The 11,278-nt window shown below is 32.4% G+C and overlaps 1 protein-coding gene and 1 long non-coding RNA gene across 2 annotated transcripts; one reads left to right on the forward strand and one right to left on the reverse strand.

Moving 5' to 3' along the window:
• The first annotated feature begins 4,823 nt into the window (after window positions 1-4,823).
• On the forward strand, window positions 4,824-8,831 carry LOC121230448 (uncharacterized). The gene is made up of 3 exons (XR_005928479.1): window positions 4,824-5,251; window positions 6,581-8,475; window positions 8,595-8,831. It is a non-coding gene; the product is annotated as an uncharacterized lncRNA (long non-coding RNA).
• LOC107887246 (zinc finger CCCH domain-containing protein 64) lies at window positions 5,343-10,870 on the reverse strand. Its single transcript, XM_016811434.2, has 10 exons — window positions 10,715-10,870; window positions 10,336-10,609; window positions 10,076-10,205; window positions 9,865-9,984; window positions 8,838-8,955; window positions 7,914-8,365; window positions 7,420-7,705; window positions 6,994-7,087; window positions 6,639-6,784; window positions 5,343-5,945 (listed from the first exon to the last, which is right to left on the reverse strand). Exons 1-10 carry the CDS (start codon window positions 10,787-10,789, stop codon window positions 5,817-5,819), a joined length of 1,824 nt encoding a protein of 607 aa, XP_016666923.1. The 5' UTR covers window positions 10,790-10,870; the 3' UTR covers window positions 5,343-5,816.
• Between the last annotated feature and the right edge of the window lie 408 nt (window positions 10,871-11,278).

Raw genomic sequence — 11,278 nt, forward strand, 5'->3', positions numbered from 1 at the left:
GAATTAATCGACTTAACTTCTCAATCTGAATTGATACTTTAATCTGATTTGATTAACCAATTCGAACAAATTCTAAAAACAATGATTAAAAGTATTTTTTGGTTAATATACAAATTTGTAAAAGTTGAAATTTACCTAAATATTTACCATTATACTTTTGAACTAAATTCTACTTTTAACTCTATATTGAATTTGTCGAAACCATTTTTAAATTAAGTTTTGGAAAATGGGAATCGACTTTAAAAACAAAAACATGAGTCGCCACCAATCTTTTTAGGTGCGATTGGATCACCTTTAAAACATTTTGTTTTAAAATCATTAGTTTTGGTCTACAAAATTAGAAAACGGGTTCGGGAGTCGGTTATGTACGAGGAAGGGTTAGCACCCTCATAACGCCCAAAAATTGGTACCTAATTGATTATCAAGTGTCTTTAATGTCGGAAATTCAAAAATTTTAAGATGCAATCCTTTTTAGAATATTTTGATTTTGAAAATTGAGATTCACTTGTATCAACATATTGGCACTAAGTTAGCCCCCTTTTTTTGAAATCCCTATCTCGAAACGAAAAAACGCCACATCCAATAAGTTAGGACACAACACTTTGAAATTCCAAGACAGTTGCTCGTATTTTGAAAATCTTAAAAGATTTAGAAGGGTACTTGACTATTCGAACTCAACGAGAAAAGTTGCGACCCAATAAGTTAGGGCACTACTTTTTCGAAACTTCCAAACACCAAGCATTGCCTTTTTATTTTTGAAAACTTTGAAGTCTCGTTTTTAAAACTGATACATGAAGGAGCACATTGACATAATAAAACATAACATACAAGATAGCATATTATAGTAATAGGTAAATAGAAGCATAATAACAATAACATAAATGTCATACATTAATTGATATATATATATAAGAAATATAAAATATGGCAAATTTTAAATAAATAAAATATACATACAAAAAAAAACAACATATATTAAAGAAGAATAGATAAAACATATAAACATGTAATTCAACATATAGTTAAACATATTAATAAACGAGAAAATGATGCATGATGTATAATTGTATAAAAACAAAACAAGACGAACAAATACAATAATATATAAAAATAATAATAATAATATAGTAACATATGTTATCAAGCAATCAATACTTTTATAAAATCATGAAAATAGCATTTAATACATGAACAATTTATAATATAAAAAAATATAAAAAGGTTTAATAAAATAAAGAGAGTAATTTGGATATATGTGTATATAATTAAAATACAATTTAGAAATTGGTGATAATAATATGTTATAGATAAACTTTAATTTTAAGATAAAATATAAAAAAAATATGATATTATATCAAATAATATAAACATTTAATAATACATAAAAATATAATATTTAATAGTGAATTTTAAAATAGATAATATATAATAGTATATAAAAATAATAATAAATGAAATAATTTATAATATATAATATAAAAATGTAAGTTTTTAAAATAATGTATGATATATAAGTTAAAATATAATATATAATAATAATCTACAAATTTTGAAAATATAAATAATATAATAAATAATATCTATATAATAAATTAAAAATAAGTTTAAAAGTATATAAAAAGGGTGAAATTAAAACGAATTAAAATTTATAGGTTTTTTTAAAAGAATAGAATTCGAGGGCCATTTGGAAAGCACGTTTGAATTAATGGACTCACTGTGCAATTTGCCCTAATCCCCAAAATGGCACTGTTTCCCTAGCTAAACTTTAAAAAGCCATTTAGGACTAAATTGAAACAAATACAAACTGTTAGGGCCAAATCATAAATAAAATAAAACGTGATTATAAACACAAAAAATGGTGAAAGGACCGATTGGGTAATTAATCCAATTCTCAAAAACACGCGGATCCTCCCCGGGTAATCGGGTCAACGCGCGATCCTAGCCTTAATACGATGTCGTTTTAAGCTTATTGGATTAAGCTAAAACGGCATTGTTCTGTTGTGGCTATATAAGCCAAACTATTAGTTTTAAATCATTTTGAATTGGTTCTGAGAAAAAAAAGAAAAAAACTCTCTGAAAGAGAGTTGGGGAGGGGTATTCGGAGGGTCACCGGACCTCCATCTAGGGGTCTGTACGCGCTCACGCGCCCTCGTCTTCTCCACCGCATGCGGTGGTCGGAGGTTTAAAAACCTCGCCTTTCAACGCCGATTGAAGGTATTGCTTTCTCTTTTCATTATTTGCAATATATATGTACATATATTTAAAAAAATTCACCTTTGTGTATTCAATCGATTGAGATGCTTGCTCTGTATATGTGTGCGAGAACAAATTCTTTTGCTGAATCTCTAAATTTTTATTGATTCTCTCTGTGTGTATTCTTTTTTCGAATATATACCTTTACATCATTTTATTTGGGCTTTTATAGCCACTGCTTTGTTACATAAACTGGGAAAGAAATCTTCGATTTCTTTCCATTTCTTGTCCACTGTATCCACCATATCTTTGATTGTGATCTGCTGAAATCATTTTATTTTAGTTCCCTTTTTTGTTTTTCCGTATCTGCTGTGTTTCCTTTTCTTTTGCAGGTACTTGCGAGAAATCTGGTGGTGACGAGGGCTGGTGTAGATTCGCGCGCTGATTTCGGAGGCAGAGTCACAGCGCTGATGGGGGGTCACTGGAACGACGTGAGAGATGAGCAGACGCGTCCGTTGAGATGGCTTCTGGAATCTTCTATTTGTGGAGCGAGGAGAAAGAGCTAGGGTTAAAAACCCTAGCTGGTAATTTTTAAAATTCGGGCCTCTGCTATTTGGGTCTGGTTTAGGTTTGGGCTACGGGTAAGGTGTAACCAGTCTGTTTGGGTGTGTGTATAACGGGTCTGGGCTATTCTGGGTTTGCTGTAACGGGTCTGAGCTATTTTGGGTTTGCTGTAACGGGTCTGAGCTATTTTGGCTTGTGTTTGGGCTCTTGTAAGGACTTTATATGGACTGTTAAACATTTATTCATTTATTTATTTCATTTGGTTTTATTTAAGCCCGGTCAAATTTGGGCTATTACAGAATTTTATCTCTCCATTTGATGAAAAATTATTTTATGGACATTTCCCACCACATCATTCATAGTCCATTTTTAATTATTTTATAGACTCTAAATCTTGAACCTCAAACTCTAAATCTCGAACCCTAAACACTAAACTCGAACTCAAATCTCAAACCCTCAAACCCTAAACTATGATCTCAAACCTTAAACCTTAAAGTTTGAATCTTGAACTCAAACCACGAACTTGAACCTTGAATCCTGAACATTGAACCTAGGGTTCAGTTTGGGTTTGAGATTTAGGGTTTAAAGTTTGGGTTCAAGGTTAGGTTCGAGATTTAGGATTTGAGATTTGGGTTTGAATTCGAAGTTTATGGTTTAAGGTTTCGAGTTTGGGGATTGAGATTCAATGTAAAAAAAAAGATTACTAAAATTATGTGTCAATGATATGAAAAAAATTACTAAAATGTCATTAAATATTTGGAAAGGGTCCATGGTTTATGTAGTAGGAAAGGTCCATAAACTAATTTCTCCCACTTGATTGGAGTTTGAAACGAAAATTTGATTTTTTTAATCAAATTTTACTATTCAAATTTAATTTTAAATAACTTTAAGATAAATTTAATAAAAATATTTTTAATATTTATTTTTGTAATTAAAAAATAATTTAATTAATATAATGTTAAATATTAATAAAAACTGTTCTTTATAAAAAATAAAATTTCTTTTTTATATTTTTATTTTTTTCAAATATTTCTTTCACTAAATGAAAATTTAAAGTTATTTTTATTAATTTGTAGTTCTTTATAAATTAATTTATTATATCCGCCTTATATTTTGTTTTCAAACCATCAAAATCAAAAGCGAATGGTAAATTTTAATTCAAAAAATTAAAGTTGATAATAAAATTTAATAAATTTGAAGCTTAATAGAAAAGTTTAATCACATAGAAATTCTGTGACAAATTTACCCATATTTTTAAAATACAACAACAAATATCAATCAAAATAGAGGATAATAACAGATTTACAATAAATGTGGCAAATTTTCACTATAGCCCATTATTTTTCTATTCAAAGGTACTTTTGATTTTTTATTTTTTATTTTGTTTTGATGTAAAATACTATTTAAAATGTATTTAAAATTTTAAATTAATTTATATCTTATGCATGATTATATTAAATATTTATATATAATTTACCATTATATTAAATTGTTTAAAGATTATTTACAAATGTTATTATATTAAATTATTTAAAAACTTTATTATTTTCTAATCTTTTTTAAAAAATATTTCATGTACCATTAAATTTACAAACAATTTATTAATTACTTAAAAAGTATTTAAAATATAGATTTCATGTATAATCATATTAAATTATTTAAATATTATCTAAACTAATTTATATTTTTAAAATTTCCAACATTCTATCTAAAATAAATATTTGAACTAATTCACACCACCCTTTTTACAACAAATTTCAATTTTTTTTTTATAAACCAAAAATTTCAAAATCTTTGTTAATTCATATTCAGAACTTGAGATTCCGTACGCCTTAGCGCATGAAATATGTGTTCTTGGGCCTAAGGTGGGTGGTTTTGGAATTGATGAGAAGTAGTGTGGACTTTTTGGTTGATTGTATTTGTAGGATTGGAAATCCATCAATCTAATATTATTTTATTAAAATGTAAGAATGGTAATTCGTAAATAATTTAGTTTAAAAAAAAAGCCTAATAGAAAATACAAATCAATAAAGTTATATCAACATTTAATTGACTCAAATCATATAGGAGAGAAAAGCAACTTTCGTTTGGATCAAATCTTTATTGCTCACTAAGATGAAGCAAGGGAAGACTCATGTCGAAACATAGGCACACATACACGTCAACAAACAATTAAACAGAGTCAACCCGAACTTGAGATAAGAAGTCGCCAATGGCTCGAGGAGACCGAGTTGACTCGATAAACACACAAGTCCACCTTGACTGGAGACTAGGATAGGCTGAGGGCGCATTTTATTAATCGGAAATGGCTTCTTTTTGCTTGAAACAAATAAGTGGCCTGGTCGACAAGGAGACAACAAGAGGTAAAGGCATTTTGGACGACGAATGTTGGGCCACAGAAAATAAAGGAGTAATGTAAGGCGGCTGTGGGAGATTGAAAGAGAAAGGCAATAGTGGAAAAGAAGGAAAGGGTGAACATGAGACGAAAGCAAAGGTGAGAGTTTCTTTTTTTAGGTTTTACATATTTTTCCAGCAATCATATTTTTTGAACATAAATATTTAGGTTTTCTCATCAATTCAAGTAATAAGCATGCCATAATCAAACTACATAAATTAATAATTATTTGTAATTTTTTTCAAAATCCATCCAGCAAGTTCTACCCCTTTTGTCTTTTTCCTATTTTCCCCTGAGAAGAGAAGATCAAAGAGTACATAAAATTAGCAACCATAGCCAATGAGCTGTAATGTCCAATTGATCAGTTTTAAAAAGACAGAAGATATATCATACATATAAGAGGCAATTAAAACAGACAATGGAAACAAGTTTTTGATGAAATTTCGACTCATAAAAGGAGATTTGAACCAAAACAAAATTAGTGATGAGGAAAGGTTTATTATCTTCCTCATCTGCAACTTAGCCAGAGATTCCAAGTGGGACTGTGAAGATGCCCTGAACCAAACCACGCCAGGGGTTCAACATCCTTCCAAGCTCATTCATTAGGAACTTCCTAATGACGCACATTTTTATGACAACAGGCTTGTTCCTTTCTTTCGAAAAATCATTGACTTGGATCAAATACTTGAAACCGTTTTTTGAAATTTTCAGCCAGTTTTGTTTCCTCATCTTTGCCAATTGTACAATTCCTCCAATCAGCCCTATCAGCCACGTTCAATAGGCCAGCCACAACCTGCATCAATTTCATACCTATCATTCTTTTTTTCATTGCTACAGATCTCTTAAACATTGGCTTTAGATATTCAAGTATGTTACTAACTTCATAATTATTACCCCCCCCCCCAACACACTTATATGAACAAGTCTCGAATATTAGAATATTCATAACAGCAGATTATTCTGCAGCAAATGACTGATTATTCACCAATGGTAACCTAAATCACCTTTCCGCAAAACAATTTTAGGTTTATGGTGTGAGTTCCAAGATATAACACAGCCCCACTTCCTATATGGATGTCAACTGAAGCATGAACACCCATCTCATTGACAAGAACTCCCTAGCTAAGGGAAATGGTTTTTTGCTTTCCCCCAATAACAATAGAAAGCTTCTCATCACTACCTTCTTTATTATCTGTTTCCTATTTTTGGAAAAAATGTTACAATTGACATAATTCAAAAGAAGTTATGTCAGTCATTTATGAAAATGGAAAGCAATCATGAAAATCCATGTTAAAGAATAAAACAAACTAATTACCAACAATCTAAAAAGGAGGGCAATTTACTTAAGGAATAAGGATAGAATTCAAGGCATCTAGTTGAGAAATAAAATGCAAAATTCATTTTCTTAGGTTTCAATTTGGTACGCAGGTGCCCAGGTTCAAATAGGCAGCAGCATCACATTCAATGGAGAAATTAAGAATCTTACCTCACGACCAAATTGGGCAGGAAACTTCTCATTCTCTTCAATTAAATGTAATAGGATTGAACCTTCAGGCAGTTCCACATAGAAGCAGCTAAAATTCTTATCAAACTGTGTCCTCAACCATTTTCTCCCCTCGGAATTATTGCTGACTGCATGAGAAACATGAGTGCAAAGATTCAGAGGAACATAAAGGGGTTGGGGGGGATGAATTTGAGGAGGATTAGAACAGAAACTACATTCAGTATCCCTTCGAGACAGACAACACATTCATGCATTACAAAAGCCATACATATGGAAATTTTGAATGCAACATTATCAACGTGCATATGCACCACTCACTCAAATGTGATAAACTTACATTTTTTTGTAACAAATTCAAAACCCAACTTTTCAGCTGCCAAAGTAAAAATGTCTTTAAGAACAGCTGCTTTGGATGATGGAACAGGTACAGCCTATGCAAAAGGAACAGAATATACAATTAGATGTCAAAACATATACTTAACTATAAAGAAAAGTCAACAACAAGGAAACAATTATGGAGAGAAACCATGTAACCTTATGCTTTATGTGTAACTTATAAATTTACTCTTGAATAACTAAAAATGATTAAGGCAATTGCTTATTTAGTTTGGGAGTGGCAACAATACTTTATCTGCAAGTGTTTGCCATGTTCCACAATATAATATATACTTAAGATTAGAGACTTTATAATCAGGTAAAGCTGTACTGAGCAATTCTGTTCTTTGACTTTGTAAAGTCTACCTCCATGAGAAATCTCTTTTACCTGAAGGTTGGCATGGGTGCCACGTATTGATATCCATTCAAAGAACACTGCTTCTTTTCCCTGGTTTTTATAATACAACTTCAGACTGTTCTGGAATTTGCCAAGTTCAGTTTCACTATCTGCTGGTAGAGAAAGAGTATTTGGCATATGCTCAACTGGAATTATCAGTACGTGATCTTGGACAAGTGGGCCTTTCGCTAGTGCACAGTAGAAATTCTCTCCTATACTTGTTACCAGATGTGACTCCACATTTGGGCTTGACAAACAAAACCAGCACTCTTTTGATCTGTATTCAGTCACAAAATAGATAATTACTATAGTGGTTTATATATTTTACAATAAGGATTAAAGGGCACACAATCTGCAATCTGCAGTTTATTGTGTTGGCTAATAGATTTTTCTGCAAAAAAATGTTACTAAATTAACAATAACGCACAGTGGTCTAGTTGCAAGTTAAAATAGGGGGAAAATGATAAAGGCAATAAAAAACCAACCTGTTAGCATTAGTATTGCTAGATCCCGGTCTTTTTCGAGAATGATTCTCACCATCATCCTGTAAACTGTGCTTAAAGTTGCAAGCAGGGCCTTTTTCACACTTTCCTTTGATAATAAAGTCAAGACAAACACCTCTCAAAAATTGTTCCCTTGCATCAGCATCATGTGGGAAGTTGCACTTTTCTCCACGCGGACAAGTTCCAGAGGATATAAATTTAAAACACACCTTATTAGTATCACCATTCCCATGCTTTTGTCGTTTGTTCGACACATCATATCTCCAGTATTGCGAATCAAGTTCAATATCACTAGCTCTCTTTGTGGTTTCTTTACGACGATCCACTTGGTCAACTAATGTATACGGTGATAAGGTAGTATTTGGTGGCTTTGCACTGATCTCAGCAGCTGCCATGGCAGATGATGGAGTTGGAGAAAGCGCATGAAGAAATTTCTGAGGAGCAGATGCAGGAAACAACAATCACAAAATGCCTTTAACGGCTAAATCTAGCAGTTTGTAGTGCTTGAAACAATAAACACTTCAGATAATCCTCGCAAGATAAGGTATTATATTAACCCAAATCATAATATAGAAAGAATAGTTTGATTATGCAGAAATTCTTCAAGACAAAAAAAATGATGCTGAATCTTCTTTCCCTACTTCTCTCTCCTCTGGCGTGCAGAAATGTCTGAACTCTTTAAACAGGAGGGAAGAGCACGGCAGAGCACAGGAAATATTCAAGTAGACAAGAAACAACCACCTCTTATTTGGTGGTCCAGTGAAAGCATAGTAGCAATTTAAATGTTCCTCAATTTAGATATCAATATTGTACCATCACAATCCAGGTTAATGCTTCATTAATAGAAATTTATAGGTAAAAACCTCACTGAATACAACAAATACTCAGTATATAAGCAAGTCACACCTGTTTCTCTTTATTCCCAACAGATGCAAGACCCAAGAACCGAGTTACATGTACAGCATCAACATTAAAATAAGGTTCACGAGCATAATATGCACCCTTAGTACCTGCAATGTGATAGCTAACAGGGAGAACAACCATTAGCGAAAGAAAAGAAACAACTTAACTAACAGTAAATAAAATAAAGAAGCATAATTCCAATAGGGTTGTAAAGTCATTATCGCTTCTAAGGTATCATAGTCTTTCATGAGAAAAACTGCTCTCAAAATGGCCACATTGAGATGTCTAAGAGGACTGGCACATCACTGTCGATTTTGCCAGCCAATAGAAAATGCTAGTGACTATCAAATTCTCCCTAAAATCTTTCCTTCCAGTGAAAACATTTCTTTGCACTTCAGACTGAACCATTATTGCATATTCTATAGTTTCAGATATTTCATGAAAATGAAATTCAACTCCTAACGTTACAAGGCAGTACTTGAGGTGGTTATATACATACAACAAACAGCATCTGACCATTAAATTGTTGTTCTGAAAGGGGATGGTAGGATTGGACTAGAGATATTTCAAATGAGAGGAGATATGGATCTCACTAAAAGCTTGAGCCTTTTACAATATCAAGATGTCTAAAAGTCTAAGATAAGCTTTCATTTGATAGTAGAACACTGAATCTTGGACACACAACAAGCCAGAGATGTCAAAAAAGCAGAATACAATTCAAAGTATCAAATGTATCTTTCATCTCTAACATTTCACTAAGTGTATGACCTTAGCCCATGAACAATATAAGGATTAATGTACCTGACTCGATAATTTTTCTATTAACATCAAGTTGGGTTCTGTCATTAGTCATTTCAACTTGAAGCTGCTGTGAGATAAGAATCATCATTAAATACTAATTTGAACAAGAACCATAAAATAAACATTCATGGTCATGGAAACAGCATCATATATCTGACAAGAAGCATAAAAACTGTATATTTGAGAATTGGATGCACCAAGTAATGCAAAACCTTCAAACATCACGTACCGTGGTTTGATCTCTGCAACTAGTTGGGAGACAGTGGAATCACTGCCAGAAGAATCTGAGATTCCTGCAGGGATATCTGATACAGTGGCTCTATTTGTGATACCACTTGGCCATTCATTAGTAAAAACTAATTAAGGAATTCAAAATAAACAACCTAAAAGTGAATCAAATTTAAAATTAAAGTCTCGATGCCTATCAAAGCAAAGGATATCTTAAAAAGAAATCAACTATTCCAGGTTCCTCGGCGAATGCTCGTAGGGTGTCAATGTCAATTTGACTATATGTTCCAAACTGTTGCCCATTAGACAACTGCCTACCGGATAAGTAAGCCACAGACAAACCTAAATATAAGCACAAAAAATCAGATATGATAGAAATGTTTCACATGCGCCTTCTAGCCTAATTACGTATACTTTCTCAGTAAGCAAACAGAGACTACTTAAAAGAAGTTTTTTTTTTAAAAAAAATTACCATGGAAAGTGAACTTCCCGCTGCCTTTTAACCAAAACAAATTGTCGCAAACCTTGAAACCGTCCATTTTGAAACCTTGGTTAGCGGAGTTTCTCGAAACAGCCGACAAAACCTTGGGTGCACCAACTCCGTAATCGCCGATGAAGTAAGTCGGGAGAGGAACTTGGGCCCGGCGTTCAACGTAGTCCATTAATTCATCAAGCCGATCTGGTTCATCGGGGAAGAACTGACCCACGCAAAAAAGAGCATCGAAAGGACCCGCTGATTTGTTTACCTGAAAAAATATAATCGTTTTTTTAGCTCCCCGCAGTTCCAAAAAAAAAAAACTTAACAGAAACATGGAGAAATCTAAAAAATAAATGAAATGAAAGAAATTTACAGAGTTGACTCGCTTGAAGAGCTGGTTGAGACGGCCTAAAACGTCCCCGCATAGTAGAATTCTGGGAGAAGCCATGAGAGAGGAAGAGAGAGACCGTTGTGGGTGAACGCCGTAAGCCGCTTTCTCTGAAGTGAAAGATTGAAGCCCGGGAACTTGGGCTTATGCTGAGTTTCAAATGGTCCCAGCCTTGCGGCCCATATTTGCTGGGCTCGATCTAACCCTCAAATATACTCGAGAGTTAATAGTGTTGTTATAATTAAACTAAAATTGATTGTCTGAGAGGACTGCACCCTTAGTTTAATCTTACATTTTTCTCTCTTTTCTCCATTTTACTTTCTGCTTCAATAACTTCGTATTTTCGAATGCAAAATACTTTATATAAATTTTAAAATAATAATTTTTATAATAAGCTAATTACCTTATTATCAACACAATTTTTAGTCTTCAATTAACATCTTTTAGATGACTTTTTAATTATTTTGATTTAAAAATGTTTTAATCAATTTTCATTTACATGTGCTAATTAAGTAAACCGTTTAATAAATATATTGTTTATAATTTATT

The sequence above is a fragment of the Gossypium hirsutum genome, chromosome A06, assembly GCF_007990345.1.
Source record: "Gossypium hirsutum isolate 1008001.06 chromosome A06, Gossypium_hirsutum_v2.1, whole genome shotgun sequence".
NCBI classification, from domain to species: domain Eukaryota; kingdom Viridiplantae; phylum Streptophyta; class Magnoliopsida; order Malvales; family Malvaceae; genus Gossypium; species Gossypium hirsutum.

Coding starts and splice junctions, on each gene's coding strand:
- LOC107887246 (XM_016811434.2), bottom strand. CDS start 10,789: ATGGCTTCTCCCAGAATTCTACTATGCGGGGACGTTTTAGGCCGTCTC. Junction 7,088..7,419: donor GCACCCATGCCAACCTTCAG/GTAAAAGAGATT, acceptor CCTTTTGCATAG/GCTGTACCTGTTCCATCATC. Junction 5,946..6,638: donor CTGCCCAATTTGGTCGTGAG/GTAAGATTCTTA, acceptor AAATTGATGCAG/GTTGTGGCTGGCCTATTGAA.